At 36.9% G+C, this 24817-nt stretch overlaps 1 protein-coding gene across 12 annotated transcripts in view; it reads right to left on the minus strand.

Moving 5' to 3' along the window:
* Positions 1–6220: 6220 nt before the first annotated feature.
* The window catches only part of MAP3K7 (mitogen-activated protein kinase kinase kinase 7), a 47538-nt gene continuing 28941 nt past the window's right edge, over positions 6221–24817 (minus strand). For 5 of the 12 annotated variants that reach the window (XM_021545396.3, XM_085574836.1, XM_021545404.3 and 2 more), the window contains 5 exons: positions 20585–20649; positions 14867–14975; positions 12078–12139; positions 11423–11538; positions 6221–9343 (listed from right to left, as the gene is read on the minus strand). In XM_021545396.3, coding sequence (XP_021401071.1) covers positions 9163–9343; positions 11423–11538; positions 12078–12139; positions 14867–14975; positions 20585–20649 — 533 coding nt within the window. In that variant the 3' untranslated portion in view covers positions 6221–9162. Of the gene's footprint in view, positions 9344–11422; positions 11539–12077; positions 12140–12945; positions 13033–14866; positions 14976–20584; positions 20653–20863; positions 21179–24817 lie in introns of those variants that run through there. The other 7 variants (XM_085574837.1, XM_077782302.2, XM_021545389.3 and 4 more) reach the window with 3 other exon arrangements.

A 24817-nucleotide genomic window follows, 5' to 3' on the forward strand; every position in this document is an offset into this window, starting at 1 on the left:
ATGACATTTTTTACAAGGCGCTGCTGCCTGTGAGACCAGATGACAGTGCTAATGACCCATGTCCTTGTTCTCCGCTTCCCCTGCTTACGCCTCTTGTTTCTCCACACTCAATTAAGGAAAAGGAATTGAGGTTAATATTCCCATCCTTGAAATTAAATCTACCCTTGCCCCACAGTGCAATTAATGAAAACAACTCAGATACAGAGCCTTTCATCTCTAGTTCACTGGTTTATTTACTAGGAGTTGACAATGACTCACACCATTAATTTGTCTGCTGAGTGGCAACCACAGAGTGAATTAGTGATGTTAGCTGGGATTGTAGGCATAAACCTTGCAAAATCAGTGCCATGGGTTAACAACCCTGCTGCTCTTTGAGGTGAGGAGCTGTGGTGAAGCTGAGACTTCTCCTTGTGCCACAGGTCCTCCTGCAGCCTGCCTGCAGATGCACAAAGGATACACATGGCCTGCACTGCTCTTGATAGTACTAATTCCAGGGGTAATTAGATAAAAATTACTATTATCCATCAAACATTAGCCTTTGTCCAAATAACAGGGCAAGTTATGCTATGCACTCATACTATGAGAAGTGTTAGTCAATCATACATTTAGATATTAAAAGATTTTAAAATCCAAAATAATGTTCAGCAGCAGAAACACAATAGAGGGGTCAAAATGAGTGTAGGCATCATCTCTGATTTTCCTCACTGGCAGATGCTGATGACTGGGGAGTTCTTGAGGTATTCACAAATGCTAAGGGCATCTGAAAGTAATCTCTCCTGTATCCACCTGTGTAGCCTCACTTGTAAGGCAGAGACACTTATTTTCTGCACCATCCATTTCAGGACCCTGAATTAGGCTTACAGCTTGATTTACCATGATGGAATATATGTCTCCCTTGCCTGAAGTAAGTGGGAGGAAGTATCTTTGTGAATACATCAACCAGCCCTCCAGCTACTTATTCCAAGAATGAGCTCTGGGAAAATGGTTGGTATGGGAAGACTAGTCACATACTGAGTAGAGACAGAACCATCCTTCTGTGACAGTGAAAAGTTCTTGGCCAGCCCTGGTTCTCTAGGAGAGTAACCAATATCTCAGACCAACTGACAGAGCAGAACAAAAGCAAATTTTTTGCAACACCATCTCTCTGTACAGGTGTGATGGTAATACATGATTTACTTCTTTGCCAGCCAGTTTTAGACATCTGGATTAACATGCCAAAATGACTGCAAATTCTTTTTCCTCATTGGCATTTTCTTCCATTTTTCTTGTCAATTTTTGAGTTTTCAGTATTTTGTTTGATTTCAGAAATGAACTAACTAGGTTTACCCTCTATGATCCCAAAGCTCTGCTTTTCCCCAGCAGATAATTTCAATATCCAGACTAGAAATAACTGTTCAGGCCAGGGAATCCACAGTGCTGGTTGAAAACTTGCAACATCAACACCAGCCATGAGACTGGTGTTCTAGCTGATAAAAATATTCTGAAAATCACTCACTTCTTGTGAAATCTGCCCCCAGATAAATCAAGTAAGGGCTAAACCTCAGTAGAATCATCTTCTTTAAAATTATATTTTGCCATCTTCCTTAGCAACAATCTAAACTCTTGTACCTAGAATCACAGAATCATAAAATCATTTAAACAGGAAAAGACCAATTTAAATGATCAAAGATCAAGACCACTAACCCAGCACCGCAAAGTCCAACATTAAGTCACATCCCTAAGTGCCACATCTACACAGCTTTTAAATACCTCCAGGGATGGGGACCCAGCCACTTTTCTGTGCAGCCTGTTCAATGCTTGACAGCCGTTTTGGTGAAGAAATTTCCAATCTAAACCTCCCCCGGCAAAACTGGAGGGCATTTCCTCTTATTACTTGTGAGAAGAGGCTGAACCCCACCTGGCTACACCTTCCTTTTCAGGGAGTTGTAGAGAGCAACAAGGTTCCCCATGAGCCTCCTTTTCTCCAGGCTAAGCACACACAGCTCCCTCAGCTGCTCCTCACAAGACTTGTGCTCCAGACACCTCACTGAACCTCGCTGATAGAAACTAAACTTGTAGAAGCTGGATAGAATACAGAAAAGCTGTGTGCAACTGGTTATATTTGCATCTTTTCTCACTCTGGGACTGGGCACCAGGGAAGAAAAAAAAAAAATCACCAAAATCAGAGTTTTCAGGAGGTTACAATCAAATCAAGTTAGATTCTTAATGTTCATCACTTTTTGCACCTTTTGTGATTTACCATAATAGGATTTTATTAAAAAGATATCTTTACCTGAGGTCCTGCTCCAGGAATATTTAGATAAAATCTTCTGCTTTATGGAGGGGCAAATTCAGCTGTGAAGGCCAGGTGAAGGCTGAGGTTTATCCAGGAGGTGCACATTACATGGTCCTAAAACCACTGAATTATGGCAGCTGAGATAGAAAACTCAGTTTCACCTCTAGCACTTTTTGGGGAGATTATGGCATAATATGCAAAATTATTAATAAACCAGCCACATTCATCTCCCTAGCTGTGTTGTTATGGCTTTTCCTTTTTTTCCTCTTCTTCCTTTCAGGTCTGAGAACTCAGAGCTCCCAGGGAAGCAACCATGAAAGCCTTTATCACTTGTTTCACCACACAGCTCTTTTGGTAGCACACTCAGAGAAGGGTTTGTGTCAAGGCTACAGGCATGCTTCCCTGATCTAGAGATGTGGGATACAGCACTCTCAATGACCCTCACTCCAAATTTTTTACTACCCCAAAACAAATAAACAAAATCCCTCCTCAGCCATCTCTTTGGAACTAGGGTTTTTGATAAGCATGGAAATATCACCCTTAATCTCACACTTCAGGGCAACTTTGGTGTCTGCCAGCACGCAAGGACACGCAGAAGGGTGGCTAAAGGCTGCTGATGAAAAGCAGCAGCCTTGCTCTCACCACTAGCCCCATAATTCAGCCACGGCACTGTGCTTTGGTGCACAGCACAGCAGCACTGACCAAAGGGGTTCCTGGTGCTGACTCTTCTTCTGAGGTCCCATCTAAGCCCTTCCCTGACAGAAGCAGTTTGTTCCCAGCAGCCCCGCAGGCCCCAGACAGCCCTCACAGGATGAGCCGAATTATCTACACTTCCTACCTCATGAACAATTCCTGGCTGTGCCAGGAATTTGCTAATGATGAAGGTGATGTAAGAAACATGAGTAAGAATCTGATTCACATGTGGTGGCTTTGCAAATATGGATATCCCCAAATGATAAGATGATTTATTCCCTCTTTTAGCCTAATCTTTTTAACTTTGCCTGTTTTTCGGAAGGGAGTCTGGGTAGTCTAAAGCATCTACGTATACATACAGAAGCAAAGCTGCATGAAGTGTTCTCCATTTCTCAAGCACATGTTTGGCCACCCTTCTTTCTGCACTGCAGAAGCTAGCAGGTCAGTCATGTGGCTTTACACATCACTCAAAGGTGGCCACGGTTGTGGCATCCACACTGCTACTCTTAATGAGGAAGAAGAGGAACAGACCCAGACAGAGCTCTTCGCATATACATCTCATCACAGAATGGTTGGGGTTGGAAGGGGCTTTAAAGATCATCAAGTTGCAACCCCCTTGCCATGGTCAGGGACACCTTTCACTAGACCAGGTTGCTCGGAGCTCCATCCAGTCTGGCCTTGAACACTGCCAGGAATGGGGCAAACACAACTTCTCTGGGCAATCTTCTCCAGTGCCTCATTACCCTCTGAGCAGAGAAAAATGTAAAGATTATATAATCTCCAAGCTGCCTACAGAGAGGATTTTTTTTTCTAATTTTCTGGTATAAACTATGATTTTGTTCCACAGCACATGCTAAGCCCATAGGTTATATGAATCACCACCTGGTCCTTTGCCCAGTTATCCAAGGAAAGCAGGCTGTGTGCATTTGGTCCATTGTTTTTCCTGATCAGTATCAGTGGGAGGGAAAAGCATGACCAGGCAAAGGGAAGGCCAACGCATTTCCACCAGCACATCAGTGTTTACAGATTCACAGAATGGGCGAGGTTGGAAGGGATGACAACAGGTCCAGTCTCCAAAGGTCTCCTAGACCATACTACTCATGATTGTATTCAAACATCTTTTGAATACTTCCAGTGAAGGAGACGCCACGCTCTCTGGGCAGTCTGTTCCAGTGCTCAGTCAGCCACACAGTAAAGCTCTTCCTCATGTTCAGGTGGAACGTTTCAGTGCATCAGTTTCTGCCATTGTCTCTTGTCCAATTGCTTGGCACCACCAAGAAGAGTCTGGCTCCATCCTCTTGTCACTCTCCTTCAGATACCGATAGACATTGATGAGATCCATTCTCAGTCACCTTTTCTCCAGGTTAAATAACCCCAGCTACCTCAGCCTTCCTTCATGAGAGAGATGCTTCAGTCCCATCATTATCTTCATTGCACTCCACTGGACCAGCTCCAGTAGCCCCACGTCTCTTCTGTACTAGGAGCCCAGAACTGGACACAGCACCTCACCAGGATTGAGCACAGAGGAAGAATCACTTCCATAAACCTGCAATGTTTTTTCTCTTATGCACCCCAAGACACCATGTGCCTTCTTGGCCACAAGGGCATTGCTGGCTCACAGCTTGGTTGTCCACCAGGTCTTTTCCAACCTTAATGATTGTGTAATTCTATGATGTGCTCCTCTCCACCCATCTGTAAAAAGAAATGGTTCCCAAGGGCATGGCTCCCTTTATTCAAGTTAGAAGGGGAGTACTAACAAACTATGTGGAATTATGCAGACACAAGCCTATTGTAACCTTTGGAGTATCTCAAATTTTTAGCTACTTGGTGTAAAGCACACAGCTATGAACAAAAATCTTTTCTTCATTAGTTCTTGTTTAGCTAAAGCCCTAGGATTAGCAGTGCTCTTAAGTATTTTAAAACAGTATTTTATTAATAATTAAAAATTAAAAGTACTTATTTTAAATTCTGTTTTGCTCTTTCATTAAGTACTGCTCCATGACCAGATAGATATAGGTTCAAAGGTAAAAGATTTGTAGCAAACCTCTCCAAATTCAGTGGAAGATGTGAATTGTCCCTGCAAGAAGCAGGAAACTGCTACATGGGCATGGAAAATAACTGATGCACTCTCACACCTCTGCCTCTGAAGAATGTGATCTTCACAGGCATAGAATGTCACCCATCTAGTGACATTACTGAAGTAAATAATAAAAACTAAAGAAAGCTTTTAAACTCTGATTTTGGAAAAAACAATTAGACATCAATTCTGATTTGATATATGCAGCTCTCTACAGAATTATAGAATCAATGAGGTTGGAAAAGACATCTGAGACCATCAACCTATGACTGACATGACCACATGAACCAGACCATGGCACCAAGTGCCACCTTCAGTCTTTCCTTAGGCATCTTCAGGGACAGTGACTCCATTGCTCCCTGGGCAGCTCACTCCAATGTCTAATCACCCCCTCTGTGAAAAAATTCCTCCTAAATTCCTCCTGTGCTGTCCAACCTAAATCTCCACTGGCGTATCTTAAGGCTGTGTCCCCTGTCCTGTTGCTGGTTGCCTGTGAGCAGAGGCTGACCCCCACCTGGCTGCATCCTCCTTTCAGGTAGGTAAGAACATGCAAGTATGTAACACTGTGTTTATATTTGCATATACATCTACACGGGTTTACTTTTCTAAGATCCTCCTCCTCAACCTGCTCACCAGGGATCTCTCTATTCTGAGGTGCTGGGTGTACCACACCTTTTTTCTTTCCCCTTGTTTTTTTCAAATTTTCCCAGCAAGTTACAGCAGGGCACCTGAAAGGATCAAGCTGGTCATAACACTTCAGAACAGATGTGAAGCACAGTTCTGTGATCTTCACAGGCAATGACACACTTCTAGGGGTCATCTCTGTCTCTGGTATGGCAATGGAACCTCTCAAGCTGTAACATCTATTTTGAACAAAACAGACCAAGTTCCAGGGATTGAAATATTTCAGACCTTTACAACAGAAGACAAGCACTTATCTCTTTGCACGACATCCACAAGGTAGATGTGGCATTCTTAAAATATTTTTATACCCAGTTATGAGTAAGACTATTCATCCTACACCCTAGTTCTGCATACAGGAAGGGACAAGCTCATAGCAGAAGAATTTTTTTCGGTTGTTGTGGGAACAACTGCACGATGACTATCTTTCACCCAGTGTGGGATTCCATGAGAGATCACGGATGCTCTGGCAAGCGTTGGGGCATTACTACATGTCTGTGGAAGTCTCTCAGCTTTTATTAATTAGACTCCTGACAAAGCAGTAAAACCCTGTAACAGAAAGCCACACTGCTCATTCCTGAATCATATGAAATCATTCACCATTTTATGTACAAGTTTTGAATTACAATCTTCAACTCCTCATCAGAAAAAATAACAAACCAAAAAGCCTAAAAAAGCATTTTTGGAAGAACTGCATAGTATACAGAAGCATACTTCAATTACAAAATATCTTACAGAACACAGACTGTAACAAAAAGCAGAGCCTGTTACCTTTTCTGAGAAGGCAATGCCCAGCCCAAACTAGATGTTTCACCTCCATTATTAGAGGAACAGCTTTAACTGAACAGAGAGTACATGAAAAAAGTTCCTGAACAGTCCAAATAGTTTAACAGAAAAATAAAAGTACATTTGTAAACAACTTTAAAACAAGAGCCTTATGAAAACAGTAACAGCTAAGCTGTTAAACTCTTAGACCAAACTGTGTTTTACCCTTATAGGTTTTTTTAATAATAAATAAATTTGTTCATGTGGAAAACCTCAGTGAGAAATCTGGGCAAGTATTTTTAAAATTTCTGGTAAAATTAAGTAAATGACAATATGAAGGCAAAAAGTCAAACTGCAAATTCCCTTTGAAGATTAAAAGTGATAAAACCAAGCTATTGATTGAAGCCAAAAGTGCATGGTAGCACAGCACTTATTTTATAATCTGAGACCCTTTTTAATGTAAACCCTGGAAAATCATAAGCAACTGCTAGAAATTACTTGTGTATTATGTACCATTAATTTATCACTGCATTCACTTTCGTTATTCAAACCTTGCCATAAAGTGACGTTTCACATACAACACTGATTTACGTTAAGCATATCTCTCTTACTACACAGCAAAAATGTAAAAACTGTCCTGAGAAATGATTTTGTATATGTAACTATCAATGCCTCTGAAGCTGAGCATCAGTATTTATGCTGCTCTACTTAATGCTTCAGCATATGTTAAGTAAGCTGCTGATCACCAAGCGTCTCCATTTTGGTAGATAGACAGATGTATGTGAACAGCGATGCTTTGGATAACTTGTGCTATTCCTAATATTAGAGTTATTTTCTCCCCCAATTACATTTTACTATAAATATGTGTGCCCTTAAGTTGATCCCAATATCAGTTTCAGCTAACTAATCAAATTATGTGTTAAACTTTTGGGAATGAGAACCCTTCCTTTATTTAAATAAGATGAAGAAAAGGTTTCTAACTCCCAAAGGTTTGCCAATAGATTTATTTTCAAGGCAGGATGTTCAGTAAGTTGTTTGTCCTCTTTGCTGCTCACAGATGAGCACAACTGTATTAATGGTTTCCATCAAGCAGGCAGGAAGAGAAAGAAAATAGTATGAGGTTTTTCCCTTAACATACTTCCAAGTTCTGCTCATGGATATGAGCAGCTATTCATTTGAAATAAGTGTATTTCAAATTTCAGATTACTTCTGTTTTATTGATAGGGCTCAGCAGCTAAATTTCAATATCCTATTTTAATTTTGCAAACAAGTGTTATTAAAACCCCACGTATAACTGATAACATCAAGAACTTATGTACGTAAGGAGTAATTTATCATTGTATACAGAACTGCCTCATTTTTGTACCAGTTAAAAGTTAATTCATAATCAAAATAATCAATCTGCAATGTAAACAAGTAATTATTTTTCCTATGTAATAATGGTAAATATCAACACTGAGCATTGCATATTCCACTTGAGTTCATTAAATGCAATTCTTCAGTCACAAAGGGAGCAGGCATTCTGTGATGAACTTCCTTTGAGCTATGTTCAAATGAATGGAATAACTGAGATTCCTCATGGAGATCTAAGCTATTTCTCTCATTTTCTGAATAGTTTCCATTATTTGCATACTCAGCTCCATTTTATAATTTTTTATTTAAAATAATTTCCCCAAACTCTTCTCTCTCTAAAACAAACTTATTTACATTTATGATAAATGCTTTTCACCAAATATGTTTTAAGGAAAAAACTCCTGACACAAAATCAATAATGGAGCAAAAACATAAAGGGAGCAACTATTTCAAATATTGTATTAATTTTCTTTCTAAATTTCCTTCCAGATTCTCCAGGGACAAAAGCTTTAAAGGTTTGAAACACGCTTTTACATACTGTTGATTATATCTGTTTTATACAAGGGACCAATTCTGTCCAGTGATCACCTTCCTAACTTTTGGCAAGTATTTAAATGAAACTGCATGTCATTCACCCGAAGAAAGTAAACAAAATACAGCCTTTTACTTCAAATATTTTATGAATGCAAGATTACATGAAATATATTAGTCAAAATGCAGGGCCATCAAGCACTGAACCAAGAATGTTGGCATCAGTTTGCCTACCATTTTGCATGTGGAAAAATACACTATGTCTACAGGTAAAAGGCATCACTAATGCATCATGAATTACTCTGGTCAGCCAACATCACCTCTGCAGCTTGGCGCATGTTTCAGTTTATTATGAAAATAATCATCATAATAATAGTTTGAGATGAGACACTGGAACAAAACCATTCTTAAACAGGAAAGTCTTTTTTTTTGCCCTTACTGAGGCAACACCAAAAACTAAAAATAAGTTCTCACAATTTAGCAGCCTCCTCAACATTTGTTAGGCTAGCCTTCACACAAGGAGCATGCAAACAGCCACTCTTCTTGTTTTAAATTGAGGGCTATTGGTTAATTCAAGTCACTGTCATTTCACCCTATTCAATTAACCTGTTTAACTGGATTTCACCTAGGAAAAAGAAAATTAAATGATGTTAAGTGTAGCAGACACGTACAGATCACACCAGGAAGCTAACACTCATGAGCTGTCATAATAAGGGATAATAATAACAATTTAAAAAAAAAATCAGTCTTTTCTGTGCATATTTTTCATTTGAAAGGTCCCAGGAAATCATGATGTGCCTGGTCGCTTCTGTTGCTGATTTCTGATGACCTCTAATTGTTTTTTGCATTGCTGATAGTATGTTGAGAGACTTTTGTTTTCATCTAACAGCTTTTTATGTTCTTGTACCAGACGGGATGTGTTTTGCTGGTCTTTTTCATCCTGGTCCAGTTCTGCTATTAGTTCTTGTCTGAAATGAAAAAAATAAAAGTCATTGTCATTTATATTCTATTTTCATTTGTGTGTAGATTACTTCATATGCTTCAAATCAGTATTTGATTATCAATATGAACTCACAGCTGGTGATGTTCTGTACAAAACAAGTTGACAAAACAATGTTATTCTTTAATGTAGTCTGGGGAAAATTTCCCTTCCAAATCAAATCCACATTTAAATTTAAAAATAGCTGAGACACGGAGCCTCAGTCTCTAAAACTGTCCTTCAAATAACGTCTTTCATATGCAGTTTTACAGGTCACAGTAAAATACCAAAGAAGCCACACAAAATTTCATAAAAAAATTCAACTCCAATTTTAGATATCTATATGTACATTTTAAATCTCTAAAAAGGCAACTTCAAATACAAAATTGCAGTAATTTTTGTAACTTTTTAGTGAAGTGCTATTTTCTATCTGGACTTGAACTTATTAAAGCAATGGAAAAGCAGAATCAAGGAAATTATGTCTGTAACTGGCATTTCATATCATTTATGCTGTAAATATTCAACATGTTTTTTTAGCAAGCATTTTAGAGGCCCAAACACACTGATAATCTTGCTATAATTTATTCTGCAAAACTGATGTGGCAGTTTGTTTTACTATTTTGTGATGAGGTGACAAGAAGGCAAGCTGCCAGCTATATTTTTGCAACCAAACAGCAAATGAGAAAGTTAATTAATTGTTGCCATATGGTTTTTAATTACAATTAAAGAAAATGTAGTAATTATACAAGGGTTGAACTAATCACTACCTTAACCAGCATTAAATTCATCCATCACAATATATTTTTTAGTTAGTGCCTATGGACAATTACATTCTGACTAAGAAAAAACCGTTTGGAAGAAATGTGAACACAAACTTCCTAGAAAAAAAAAACCCAAAAAACAGGAGGAATCTAAAAGTAGAGAATCAACAGTTTTGAAACAGATATATTTTATATAATTTATTGACCATTGGGGACAACATAAATAGAATCAAAATTAAGATATTAACTCTAGCATCATTATCGCCTCATCAAATCTAAAAATTCTAGTTACACGTGAAAAAATCAAATTGTTCACAGAATACAAAGCTCAGAGTGAATATGTTATAAAGATCAATCTTACAAGAACATTTTCCTGCTATTCTGTATGCTATTTCTACTGTACAAAAGGTTTACACACACATTTTTCTCATTAGCTAATCCACAAATACCAAGGCAAGATCCCTACTAACAGCTGCCAGTGGCTCAGACACTGGTGGGTCACAACCTGATTATTTGATTCAGTGTGCAACTATGACCTCTGAACTTGCCCCCAGCAACAGAAAACAGAATACAACTTTTTATGAATTTGTTATGAACTCAAATTCTGAATCAGTAGTAATTTTTGACCTAATACAACAATATGGGCAGCTGCTTTACTTATACATGTAAACAATGCAAGAGGAAAGAGTTTATTTCCAGTGCACAAGGGAGCAAATATTAACAGCATTTAAGCACCAGGCCCTCAAGCCATGGCAGAAAAATATAAGATGAATGCTGGCAATATTGTTATAAATGCAGTGCTTGACAAAAGTCAGATATACGGTTAAAACTAACTGCAAAATGAGCAACATTGACATATTACCCAAAATTCTACAATGCGTTAACTGAACAATTATCTATAATTTACTACGGAAAATACTTTAAAGCACAGTGTAACAAGTTAAATTCCAAGGTTCTTCAACAGTTCAAGTATTTCATTTGAGATGATACAATCAAACATTACCAGTTTGTAACATACAGAGATTTGCCATGACCTTATGTAGGACTTGTCCAGAAGAAGAGTCTTGATATTGATTAAAACTTTCAATTACCTGCTCTAAATATTTCATCTGTACTGAGCAGCTCAGTATTCCTGAGTTTAAGGTTGGAAAATAATTATGCCCTATGCAATTTTACTTCATAAAGCCAGAAATAATAGTCACAGTGACTATTATTTACTTTTTATTATGTATTTTTATTATTATACACAGATTTTGTGTATAGGATACACATAGAAGAACAGAAAAGGTTAAATACATTTCACTTACTTCCTCTGCAACAGCAATGCGATTTCTGTCTGAACTTTCATATATTCTTGTGCCATTTTGCAATGCTGTTCAAACACAGCCATAGATTCTTTGGAGTTTGGGCATGGTGCTAGAGGCTGAAAATAAATCAGACATGTTAAAGACTAATGAACTGATATCTTAGTAAATAGTGTTTTAGAATGTCTCTGCAGTGTATTTATACACTGTCTTTTAAAAACTAGTAAGCCTTTAAAAATAAGTGTTAAACCGTGCCGTGGAAAATATTACTACACCGATGTCAAAGTTTACTCTAATCTGAAGTTTTAATCTGACACTTGTCACAAAAATCAAAGCAATGTTCAGTCCCACACACAGAAAATAAAGTGTATACAACAAATTGATTCAGTAACACTCAAGCAAATAATGTCTTATTTTGATAGTCAAACTCAGCTTACATTTGGTTTTAGGGATCATGTTTCCCAAGGCTTGTTTTTAATAGCTTCATCAAACCTGAGTCAACCAATCTCAGATTACATATTTTATTTTTTTAGCCTTGGTTAAAAATTAGACAGAACATAAACCCAGGTAAATATGTGGCACTATATTTTGCACCCCCAAAGTCACATGTTAGAATGAAATGCAAACTTGAGAATCTAATAAACTGTATATTTATTACCTGTAACTGATGATCTAATGTGAGATATGCCATTGGGATGGAGTTATCTGACCCATTGGTCTCTGTAAAAATACCAAGAAAACTTTAATGTATTTAAAAAGACTTAATTTTATTCTTACAGGACAAAAGCAAGAAGTCTAAGTAATTTCACAATACACAATCTGATTGTGGATAAGCAGATGGAAATAGCAGTGTTCCAATCCCAAGGCTGATGAATCATTTTGTTTTTCTGATAGTTAAGAACATCAAAAGTATGGTCTATCACATCAAGAAAAAAAAATATGGTTATCAACCTACATTTGTAGAAGCCATGTAACAGCACACAGATTTGTGTACAGTTTTGTACAGTTTGTGATCATTTCTGTTTTTAAAAATTTGCCATTTCATTCTTGTTTATGAAGGATCAGCCAGCCAGCCCATGCATCTAATGATTTTAAAATTAGAAGCTGTGCAAATCACCTCTGCCAAAATAAAATAAGCACAACCTCCTGCTTAGTTTTGAAACCTGCTCCCAGTGAGGTCTCTAAGTATCTTCCTCACAACATGCTTTAGGACATCTTCTCTGCTCCATATAGATACTTTGTGGGTAGCAAGGAACCCAATAATTGGTCTGTCTCCTGGGCATGGGCTGCTCTCTTCTTACACTGCACTTGCTCTGGATTTCTCTAGAGCTTTCATTCCAGATTTAGTATGTTTCTGCATTCTTATCTTTCAGTGGCCCACAATCTGGGGATCACAAGGTTACTGTTAAGCTTTAAGAGACACAGGAGTAAAGACACATAGAGAAACTACTGATTTTACAGCTGCATAATTGCTACTAGAGGATTATATGGAGGAGGGTAGGTGGGAAAAAAAAGGGGCTGCTTACCCATACCCCAAAAGCACCTGCCACAGAGTAGTCGTGGTAGAGAAACTAAGGTGTTGCCCTCAAAGACTATGCTATTTCCAAGAGCAGCTTCAAAAGGAAACAGAAATAAGAGGGTGGGAATGGAGAAAAAGTGGTTAAGTGTATGCTTGTAAGGAAACTGGAAGGTGGTAAAAATAAAAAGGAAAAAGAAAACAACCCTAAAACCAGAGACTTAATCACCACAGTATCTTAAATTCAATCAACATGAGAAGGCCTTCCCTACATCAGACTATTGCCATATATGGATATTGTGACAATGAATTGCAATGCTTCAAAAATACATCAGTACATGTTAATGCTTCAGGTGACATTCCCGAGTGTTTCAGCACCAAGTCACAGAACTGCAAGTGCTCCTTGATTGACCAGACACAGCTGCATCCTTGTTTTATCACTTTGTTCATTAAATTAAAAATGTAGCATAATTTACAGACAACCAAAATTACTTCTCTCCTCAGAAATTCGAACAATTCATTGTACATGGCCTACATAAACCTAGCAAGAAAAAATATTCACACAGCACATTATGTATTTACATGAATATAAGGCGAGCGATTTCTGTCGGCCAGCAGACTTGACTTTTAGCTCCGTTGCTCTGCTGCATTTAAGACCAAAAAACTTGGCGCAAACTTTTCAGCTCCCAATGAACTCTTGACTGGGAAAGAGCTTGCTTCCAATGCGAGGCAGCAATTCCCATTAGTGCTCACTGCCTAAAACAACTCATGCTGCACAAGAGGGACCAGGGTGGGCCGCAGCAGTGGGCAAAGGCTTGGGGAAGTTATGAGTGACGTGGTCAGGCAAAGCAACAAAGGACAGAAAGAAAAAAATAGAGAAGCAAAACACAAGAGTGTGCTGTCCTCCCACTAACAGAGGGCAAAAAAAAAGTACATCTTACATAATCACCTTATATTTGGTAAGATGCAAGTGTGCAAATATACATACATATTTATGTATATATACATATGTTTGTGCAAGAGTCAGTCACCACATGAGTTTCCATTTTGCAGTTGGTTACAGGAAAAGATTCTGATCATCCAGATGAAAAGATCACAAAAAAAAAAATATTACAGAACCTGAGGTACTGTCAAGTACCATCTTGAGACTAAATTTAAGATTCAACAAGTAACATTTTGGTAACAAAAATGTATTTTTTATGCATATTCTAAAATGGAATATATGGGGATCCATTTTTTTCCTGCATTCCAGTAGTGGTTCTTTTGGCAACAGAATGCATTGTGACTTTTAAAATCAAACAGAGCTATTCAATTATCTTCATTCTTAATCCTATTTCTTAACAAAAGAACAATAATGCTACAGTAGACATATTTACAATGTTTCTACAGATAGGTGTTAGTGCATTTAAAACCAGCAATTTTGTGTGCACATCTACATTCTGCATAAGCAAAACTACAACAGTGATGGCAAACAGAAGTAACCCACTCCAGCTGATACTCACCTACATAACATTTAATTCCAGATGTCAGGGCAATGAAATCTTTAAATGTGTATTCAAAATACAAATGGACAAAACTAAAATGCTTCAAGACGTCTATTCCCCTAATTTCCCAAAACCATAGTAACAGTAAAAAACGATTGCTAACATGATCCTCATTAAGTATTATTATCACTGTGATTTACACTACTTTCTTACAAGCAAAATGTTTACAAGTTTATGTAATTTAACAATCTATAAATAAGTATTCTTAAAGCATATGTGAAAAACAAGGCAGTAATGTAATTATTGGATTTAAGCAGAACTTAAAAAAATCATGATCTTCATTGCTTACTTTTATTAATGTCTGAGCACACACCTTATACCACAATCAAATAAATATTTTAATATTTTTTACAGGCAAAAAAAAATACATAGCAAACAAAGGATTACCTGCATCATCTGGTGTCCATGGATTACGTGTTGGCTTTTCAGAGGTTGGTCCCGAGGTAGTGATCATTCTCACACTAGGACTAGATGATCTACTGCTGTTTCTACTCTCCTGAAATGACAAAATAAAACAAAATGACAAGTTAACAGAAGATATTTTGAGAAGTTCATTAAAAGAAGTTCATTAAGAAGTTCATTAAAATTTGAAGAAATCTGTACCTATAATCCTCCTTAAAAATACTCTCCCTCCCCAAGCTTTGACCCTGAATGTTCTGATGCTTTGGTCAACTTTACATGCATTGCAGGGATAATTTCATCCCCATTTCTTCTTTACTATGTAAAAGAAATTGATACAATTTGGCTATTCAACATAACAAAAAGCAATGCTGAACAATGTGTTCAAGATTTTTACAGAAAACCATGACAATCTATCTAGTGATTTTTGCATCATCATTCAGTGAAATCTAGCAGCTCTGTAAAATAAAGAGGAAATAAAGTTTGTTTTCAGTGTTTAATCAATGACTGGAACTACATTCAATAAATGGAATACAGCTTAGTAGCTGCACTAGACTACCATGTATTAATCTACACTTTTCTTCTGGTTCTTTTGTTAACTCAGAGGTTATGTGATTAATCTTCAGAAAACGTGAAAAAAGAGCCTAATCAAAAAGGATCAGTCAACTGAAGCACATCAATCAGAAAAGGAGTACATTCTCCCTCATGAAACAAATTAAGGACTAAACCAAAATTCTGAAGGTTGTTTTTTCATGTACTGTTTGACTGTTTGACTCCTCCAATCTTTTTGTTTACCAAAGCAGAAAAACATAATACAGATTTCATTTTTCTGCTAAGTTGCTTTTTCAGAAATGTTATTTACAATATATATGTTTCTATTTCACATACCTCCTCAGTGACATTAAATTAACACAGTAAAGGATTTAAGACTACAACCCCCAGCAAGTTTCTCAGAAAAAAATGAAATAAAAGGAAAGATGCTATTAAAATACAACTATTTTCAAGATGGAGCATTTATTGTGAAATGATTCATTAAATGACTCAATTTTTCAAAATGTGCACTCAAATATGCATTAACTGGAAACTATATTTCTTTATGACTTTATTTCTGAATATCCTACTTCAATTTAAGTTTTAAAATTCAAGATTCCGGCCCAGTAATTATCCAAAGAATAGTAAGATTATATACATTGAAACATCCATTATTTCAAATGCATAGTCTTTCTTCTGTGATGTTTATTAAGCATTTTGTGTTTTATGTTAATATCTAGAAACAAGACAAATTGTAGAAATGATCTGATGGATATTATCAAGATGATGGCATCAGAAATTTTGAAAAATATTTTGTGTTGGAATCTTTGTTGACATTAAGTAAAGTTTAAGTTGATGAGCTTACTGTTAGTGTCCTCAGATATGAATGTTAAATACACCCTGCTGATGTAAAAGACCAGAAGATAGAGAAAGCAACTGTTACAGAACAAAAGTCCTTTAAGCAAAAAGAGATTTGTTGAGTATCTATAGTGGATAGTGAAGGGCACCTGAGAAATACTCTAATTATGGTAACTTCTCAGTGCTTTACCAGATTGGTTTGGTCTGCCAACCAAAAACACATTTCCTTGGTATCTTTATTTACATGAAATTCAGTAGATATAGAAATGAAGGAATCACATCTGAAGCATATCTAAAAAGCACTATGAAACTGAAGGGAAATTTCCGAAACTGAACACTGGTTATAGTGTTTGAATGTGTGTTGAGTGACATGCTTTAGGCCACCTGCACGGCAGCCCCTCTGACAGGTAAAGTGTCTGGACCTTAGCAACAAATTTCTGCTACCCCTTCATCCTTGCCTCCTCCAGACTTGCTAGCAGGTAACTCAAATCATCTTTGCCAGGTGGTCAAACCCACATGGCATTCTTAGCTTCAAGTTCTCAAGAGACAGTCTTGAAAAGCTGACCAGCTCTGAGTAATAATCCTCTCTGAAGTTTAAATTAAACAGGCAACACAATTTAAATAAATCATCATTACTAGTCTTGTTTCCTCATCTCATGTCTGAATTTTATCTTGCTATGAAAGGGGAAAAAAAAACCTGAATGTGCATCTTATGATGAATTCCACAATCTCACGGACAGAATGATTCATCTGTGTAATATCAGATCCCCAAATTATCCCACTTAGCTTGCATGCATGTGGGCATGTACATTCTGACCTTCTTCTCAACTGTTCATATCAGTACATGGCTTTATTTAAGATAGTAATTTTTTTTCACTTCAAAGCCAGCTTTAAAAGTTATGAAGGCCCAGCAGGCCCAGTTATGATATCCCCTCTCCCACAAAAAACCAACAATCCAAAAAAAATCCCAAAACAAAACAAAAAAATGTTTAAAAGAGGAAGTAGGCAGTTTTGGTATTTATGATAGTACTGTTAAAGATGAGTACAAAACAATCAAACCAATAAAAGATACACAGGTAAGGTGATAGATACCATATTGAAAATCAGATCACAACCTGCAAATCCTGGGTCATTATGCCAGATATGTTTCTCAGTATCCATATAAAATATTAAATTTTGTAAAGATTGCATGCAGTATAAATAGCAATTTGCTGTCTTCCTTCAAATCCCCAAAAATATTAGTAGCTGCAGTTAAGAGACTGCACATGTTTCTATGTTGCAAAGGTGTTTAGGCAACAGCAATAGTACTAGACAGATGACACACTAAAATGTTCTGAAGTGCATGTACAAGGAAATTGGCAGAAGAAACAATTCTATTCCAAAAAAAAGAAAAAAAGAGAAATCAACAGAGCATCACAGTATATGGACAGAAATAAATGAAAATGTAGCATTTGATTTTAGAAGGGGCAGTTGCATCAGTGCTGCTCATGTCACTTGGAGTAAGGATCAGTCTAAGGTCACAAAGTATTAAAATCTGAATATTCAGACCTGAACGTGTTCAACACCAAATCACTCTAACAGCTGATCCAAAGATGGAAAACCCTTGACCTAGTAAATTTCCTATCTAAACTGTTGATGCTGAGTAGTAAAACCCTTCACAAAGCACTATTACTGTCTGCTGCTGAGAACATCAGTAAGAACAACACTGTTAAACACCTTAAGTGTCTCAAGAACATTAACATAGTAATCATCAGCCATACAAGGCACACAAAAAAAATCTTCCAAGAGCATACTGACATAAAATAGACATACAATCATAAAACATACAAGGTGGTCAAATAATAACAGACAAACAGGTACACAGGACCAAGAGTCCTGGACTATCCTTTTCAGGTAAGCAACCAAACTTTGGTATATGTATGATTAAATATTTATTGTATATATATATTAATTAATTAATATTATATATACATATATTTCATTATTTATATACAAGCCTGGTGTTTTCCTTCACCTTAAGAAAAATTCCATTTTGTACTGGAAAAACCTTTCTATTTAAAAACAAGTAGTAGTAATAGAACATTTTCTATTGACACAACAGCAATTGTCAGGAAAAATACATTCAGTAAAAATACTTCTGATGAGCTTTACTGTGTCAAATAATTAAAAGCCAGACAAGAGGCACCATGACAATCCTTCAATTTTGAGTGGGATAGGGCCTTTCATGGCCTGGGTGAGGGAGCAGAGGGGCCATGACTGCTTGGTGAAGAAGGCTGTGCCGCAGAGTGGGTGTAAGGGAGAATGGAATGCGGGGAAGAAGGATGTTTGCAATAAAGGAAGGGAGGGGGAAGGGGATTTTCACATTACAAGAGATACCTAGATATGGTATAGTGCATATGGGGAGATTGGATAAACTGACCAGAGCTATGCCACTCAGATGTTTTTTCGGCTTTGGCTTGTAGATTGCTTATATGGGTAGCAGTTCAAAATTTTAATAAAAAATCAAGGCACTGAGATCCAGATGTATAGAAACCCATAAAGATTAATCTCAAGTCTTTAGCCATAATTATGGTGTGCTCTGTTTCTTCATTGTTTTCTATTTTTTGTATTTTTTTTTTTTTAATATACGAGCATGTGTACATCAAAACCTACTATTAGTTTCAGCAGACTCTTCTATCTCTCCTCACATCAAAAAGGGGATAAAAATTCAATATTTGTTTATATGGACAGTGAAAAAGTATCTTTGAAACTGCATTTTTCATGCGTGTTAAAATATTATGTTTTCCAGATTTTACCATGTTTCCAAAGAAACTGCAGGATAGCAACAGACAATTGTAATTCTTTCACTTACTTTTCCAATATGTGCACTATCAGAAGCAAGAAAGTAAAATATTACACTAGTACTTCTATAGATCCACAGGTGATATTGGTGACAAACAATAAAACAAAATTTCTGTATCCTTCTGTTCAGAAGGACAATTTAGCTAGAACACACCTAAAAGCAGTAGAACACCTTTCAAAGAAAGATTATTATAATAGTTATTAAGATATGAAGCAAATAATGAAAATCTGAAATATCAACCATTCATTAAAATGAACAGAATGAAAACTTTTAAATAAAAAAGCTATAATTAAATATATTCACACATCAATCAGCTCAATTTGGGATAACTGATGTATTGTCACTTAATTTTTTCCCCCAAGTCTTGCATAATTTTAATTTTACAATTGAATGAATAGGCTAAATTAGTTCCTAAATTTTGCAATTAATTTCTTTCTAACAAACCTGTCTTCTCTGAAGATATTAAAATATACCATGTAGACTTGTTATTTTCTAGTACATGTACACAGTACATTTTCTAATACCTCCAGGATTTATGAGGGTTCTGTGGCTATCATACCCCATGGAATTAAAGAGAACTCAAAGGTAATCTTCCTGATAATTAAACCCTCCCAAGAATTAACACCTATTTTAGATTATTGCAGTAGGCTGTTTATTAAGGAAACCTGATTAACCTGATCAATATGCTAACCACCAGTATCCCATACTCAAATAATAGTAGGGATCTCAAAATTGCCAATTCACACTAAGGACCCAGTAGCCTCTGTGAATTGTTGAAGCAATTAAAAACAAAAAATAAACATATCTGAATGAAGCATCAGCTATAATTTTCTCATTTAATACTGAAATGAAACTAGGACCACGTTATGTAGCATACCACTGTCTCTGTTACCATGGCATTTACAATACTAGACAAATAGCGATGTTATTATAAAATATCTTCTTGAAACAGTATTTTTTAAAACAAAACTTTTGACAACACCCTGCTGTAAATCTTTCACAAGAAATAGAGAGATATCTCTATAATTTACTATTCAGGATTCAGAGACTGATAATAAATAACATTTACTATAGTGATGCATATGCTTTTTATTTTCATGCAGAAAGTGAGTCTATAGATAACTGTTTTACACAATAAGTAGTAATTACAATAGTTTTCTACATACAGAAAGATGAAAAGGCTTTTCTGTGTAACAAGTGCCCTCAGCCAAATTAAGCAGTACACAAAAAACCATGTGTACATAAAAGTGATAAATACTGCACAAGTTATACAGAAAATGCTTCTCAAGTAGAGTTCATTCATAGTTACCCTCATGGAATCTCATTTCAATGCAATACAAAGAACACTACAGGCTGCCAAGCTTCCACATAATTTCTAAGAAAGCATCAAAGGTGAAGATTTCCAGATCGGTTCCCCAGTACAGATTTGGTGCTGACTTTACTGAAAGGCAAAGAAGAGATGAGAAGGACATTACCTGACTGGACTCTGTTCCAGCAACACTAAGATCTTGAATGGATCTGCGCCTCTGCTGTCCGTTTCCTGCTGGGAAAAAAAAAAAAAACAAAACAAAAACAAACCAGTGAAATATATTCAGAACAAAATAAGAAGGGTGCGACTGTTGCAGAGGAGCTTGGAATTTGTACAAATCCACAGAGACAAAGTGAGAGAGGGGGAGAGACAGCTGCAGAATTTTAACTCAAAACATGCTGGCCTGTCAACAAAAAGTATACCCTAATACAATAACCACTCCTACCACATGAATAGCTGCTGCACTCTACTCCACCATCTTCTGTCACATGTATTTGGTCAGGCTTAGTACTTGGGGCAGGAGCTGATGACGACATCTATTTCAAGTGCGTTACGTTATGGGGATTTCTAAAAGCTAAACCACAAAGATAACAGGCTGCCAGCTTTAACCTGTTGCTCTTTGGCTTGCTCAAGGAACACAGCAAGGACTTCTGCCTGTGTGACGCTCCCCTCAAGAAAAGCAAGAAGCGAAAGTGCTTCCTTCTGGTCTCCTGTCTCCTTCAGGGGAACGAGACTCTGTCCTGTTCTCATGCTCTGAGAAGTGTGAAAAGGGGGACCGTTCAGCTAAATCACATCTCACCGTCAACCTACAAAGCACAATGCTGTAATCTTTTCCTCTTCTCCTTCCACCTGTTCGCAATTATCCACCAGTGACAGCTACATAAAACAGTTTAAATTTTAGCACTGACAAGCAATCAAAGGCATTTTCAGGAAACAAAATCTCCTTAAAAATAAAAGGAGATTATGCAACAGAATCTCCCTGACTACTTTGATTTTTATTACAGTGATTGTTTATATTATCTCTTGAGAGCAGGTCAGCTGTCCAAAAGGAAACACCAAAATGTCCTGAGTAACAGCTGACAATGCTCAAAATTCTTGCTCTTAGCTCTGCATTACGTAACTCTGCTACTGGAGGGGAGCATCTGAAACATGTACTGCAGCCATGGCAGCCCCTCGCCCAGCAGCCCCACACTCAGCCACCAACACAGCTCACTCAAAGCCCTGCAAAAGGCATCACATTGCTGACCTTTTAGATACTTCTCATTCAGCATAATTCCCACGACTCCAAGGCTATTCTGACACGTGTTTTGAATTACAACAGTTACTACAAAAATGTAAGACTATTTAATATTTTGATATATTTAATAAGCCTTTAAGATTTTAAATATATATTATTACATGTAGGAACACACTACCACAAAACAGCAATACAAAACGCTTATAGTCACTTCATCAATTTGTCATGATGTTTTAAAATTTATAGAAGGTGCTTTAAGAAACAAGCATATAAAAGTCAAGCAGGATTCTAAAACAGGAATATAGTTTTTGCTCTGACTACAAATCGATTTCAATTGCAACTGTTCTGTGGTCTTGGTATTTTGCTTCTGAAATTCAGGGAAAGTACATACTTACCTAAGCAACAACAGCTAAATTTGTTTAATACTTGCACATGGGGATCTTGTGAATTACAAATCTATGTCAAAATGTCTGAATCTCTTCATTTGCAGTAAACTTTTTCTCTATGTAATTGTTTAGCAAACAAGATTATATATTTAATAGAATTCTGTGCTGTGGATACTTCATCTGGCTGCCACAGCTCATCTCAATATTCAACATATGTGCAATCCACCCACGACTGATACAAAATTATGTGCACATTTCATTCAACAACATTGTTATAAAATTAGCTCAGCTGAAATAGGCTTGCAAAAATATCTGAAATTCTCATTTCAGATTAGCAACATTTGTGAATTTAAAGAACCCAGCACATGTGTTGCTGAAATATTAGAACATGGCTGCCAAAATGTTAAAATAATCAGGGTGGGGTGCAAGAAAGAAAAGAAAATGCCTTGCGGGAAGTGAAGGGGTGGTGGGGAAAGAGGGGCCAAAACCACTGTTGTAAAAAATGAACACCTTTTAATGAAATATCTTCAAGTTAGTAGCATGAGGGAAGAGCAAGCTCAACTAGGCAATGCCATTTTAATTAGTATAATACTGCAGACATCTGGCAAATAGCTTCAACAAGGCAGAAACAGACTACGAATCAACAAATACTTATTGCTCCAGATTCGAAACAAATTTCAATTGAAAAATATGCTATATAACACAACAAAAAAAGATTTATTTGAAAAGATTACGGGCACTTCTTTATGCTTTCCTCTCTCCGTTTTGATCTTGTTCTTACCTCTATGTCCATTTAAAAATATTTTTTCCTCACTATAAAACTAAGAGATTTGTACACAGACAGAAGTTAATCTACAGTAACTTGATGCACAGTGTCAGGCTTTTGGTGGTTTACAGGATTTTAAGATTAAAAAGCAAATGTCACAAATGTACTTCATGGCCTCAGAACAACCCATTTCACATACTGTTGTTTATTTTCTAAAATTAAATTCTAAAGGAACAGGAAACTTCCATCACGTCCTGCTTCACATACTCTAGGTAAAAATAAATTGTACAACTTATTAAGCTTTTGATCACCACCCCCACCCAGCCGCCAAATATCCAGACCAGCTATGACCTCTTCTCCCTGCCCTTTAGCAGATACTTGCATCTCCTTTTACACTTTCTTATTTACTCACAGTCTTCTCTCTTCCTTACACACCTACAAGGCTCAAGCCTCTCTCACAGTGCAGGATGATTAGTGACTGCAACAGTGCTATAAGACATTCTGAAGAAGTTAAAAAATTGATCTGAATTCCAGAAGAATTAAGTGATCTGGGAAGACAAGGGTGAGATTTCTGGCATACATTGATTTTAAAAGTAGACAGAAAAGCTACAGACCTGCAGTATCCATAATTCCTATCCACCTTGTAAAGACCCTCTACAAAGTGTGTCTATATTGAGTAATCATTTATGCAGTGTCAATGCTATAAAAATTGTAATGCTGTGGCACAGTTTCAGATGACAAAATTACAAAGCCAAATGCAGACATGCTAAATGCACGGGATGTCTAACATTGCCAGTGAAGAGAAGGCTGCACTTGTAGGTATATTTGCTAGATGCTGCTTGAATGCTTTCTACCAAAAAAGTATACAAACTTCAGAATTCAGATTTTTTTTGTTTCTTTAAACAGAAAGATACTTAAAACTTTTGTACTTACTAGAGTTTTCAGTTTTTATATATAATATGCATATAAAAAAAAGTTGGTGCTTATAACCTGTACTATACATACTGCATATGGAAAAAAAGAACTGATACATCATTAGGCTATCTGGTTACAGGATACCAGCACTGCAAACTCATTTGCTAAGTTGTTACACAAAGGAGGAATTTTTTGACCCATTTTTCAGTTTTTAAGTTTTGTAAGCCATTAACACAAAATACCATCTTAAATGAACAAATAGCTCTCTTCACTCTTATAGTACTTACTTGGAAAGAAGAGCAAATATATTCAAAAAACTTCCCCTTCTGACAATATTTTACCTTTATTGATAAAGTATGTATTTTATGACCTTGGAAGCATAATCAGTTCATGGACGAAATGTAGTTGAGGCAACACATTACGAAAACCCCCAATGATAGCAGATGTAGTACTCATACTTCCAAAATAGCCCTGCCCAAAGCAGCTGACTCATGGTAACATGCCTGCCTGGTGCTTCCCCTCTCTGGGCAGCAGCTGCTCTACCATGTGCTCAGCACAACTCCAGGCAGCAGCACGGACCAGCACTTGTCCGGCTCCAAGGACAGGGACGAGCTGCTTGCCCCACCGAGGGACATGCCCGGGGAAGTCCAGAGGAGCTGGGTCTGTGGCAGAAGTAGCATGGAACATAACTGGGTGGGCTTTAGGTGGTGGTGACAGTCTGGGGGTTTTGGAAGCTCAGGGGTCTAGAAAGTAAAAAGTGTTTTCAGAGGCCAGAACTGAGAGCCTTGTGCTGAAAGAGTAAAGGAAGGAAAGAAGTGAGAAATATACAGATGAATATAATTAGTTTACTGGGCAGATGATCATATTCTGTCATGTAATGATTAATCTCATTTTTTTCTGGCTTTGGGCTTATTACTGGAAAACTGTTCTGACAACCAGAAAGCTTTCAGATTTATTTGCAGACAACTTACATATTTTTTCTGTCATGCCAATTCTGTCTTTTAGCTTAAGTAGTTATCTCTTCCTAGGTTTTAGCAGCAGATTGATCTGTAGAAAATAATTATTCATTTTCAGATTTCACTTTGTGGGCTAAAA

Source organism: Lonchura striata, chromosome 3 (assembly GCF_050655825.1).
Source record: "Lonchura striata isolate lonStrDom1 chromosome 3, ASM5065582v1, whole genome shotgun sequence".
NCBI classification, from domain to species: Eukaryota; Metazoa; Chordata; class Aves; order Passeriformes; family Estrildidae; genus Lonchura; species Lonchura striata.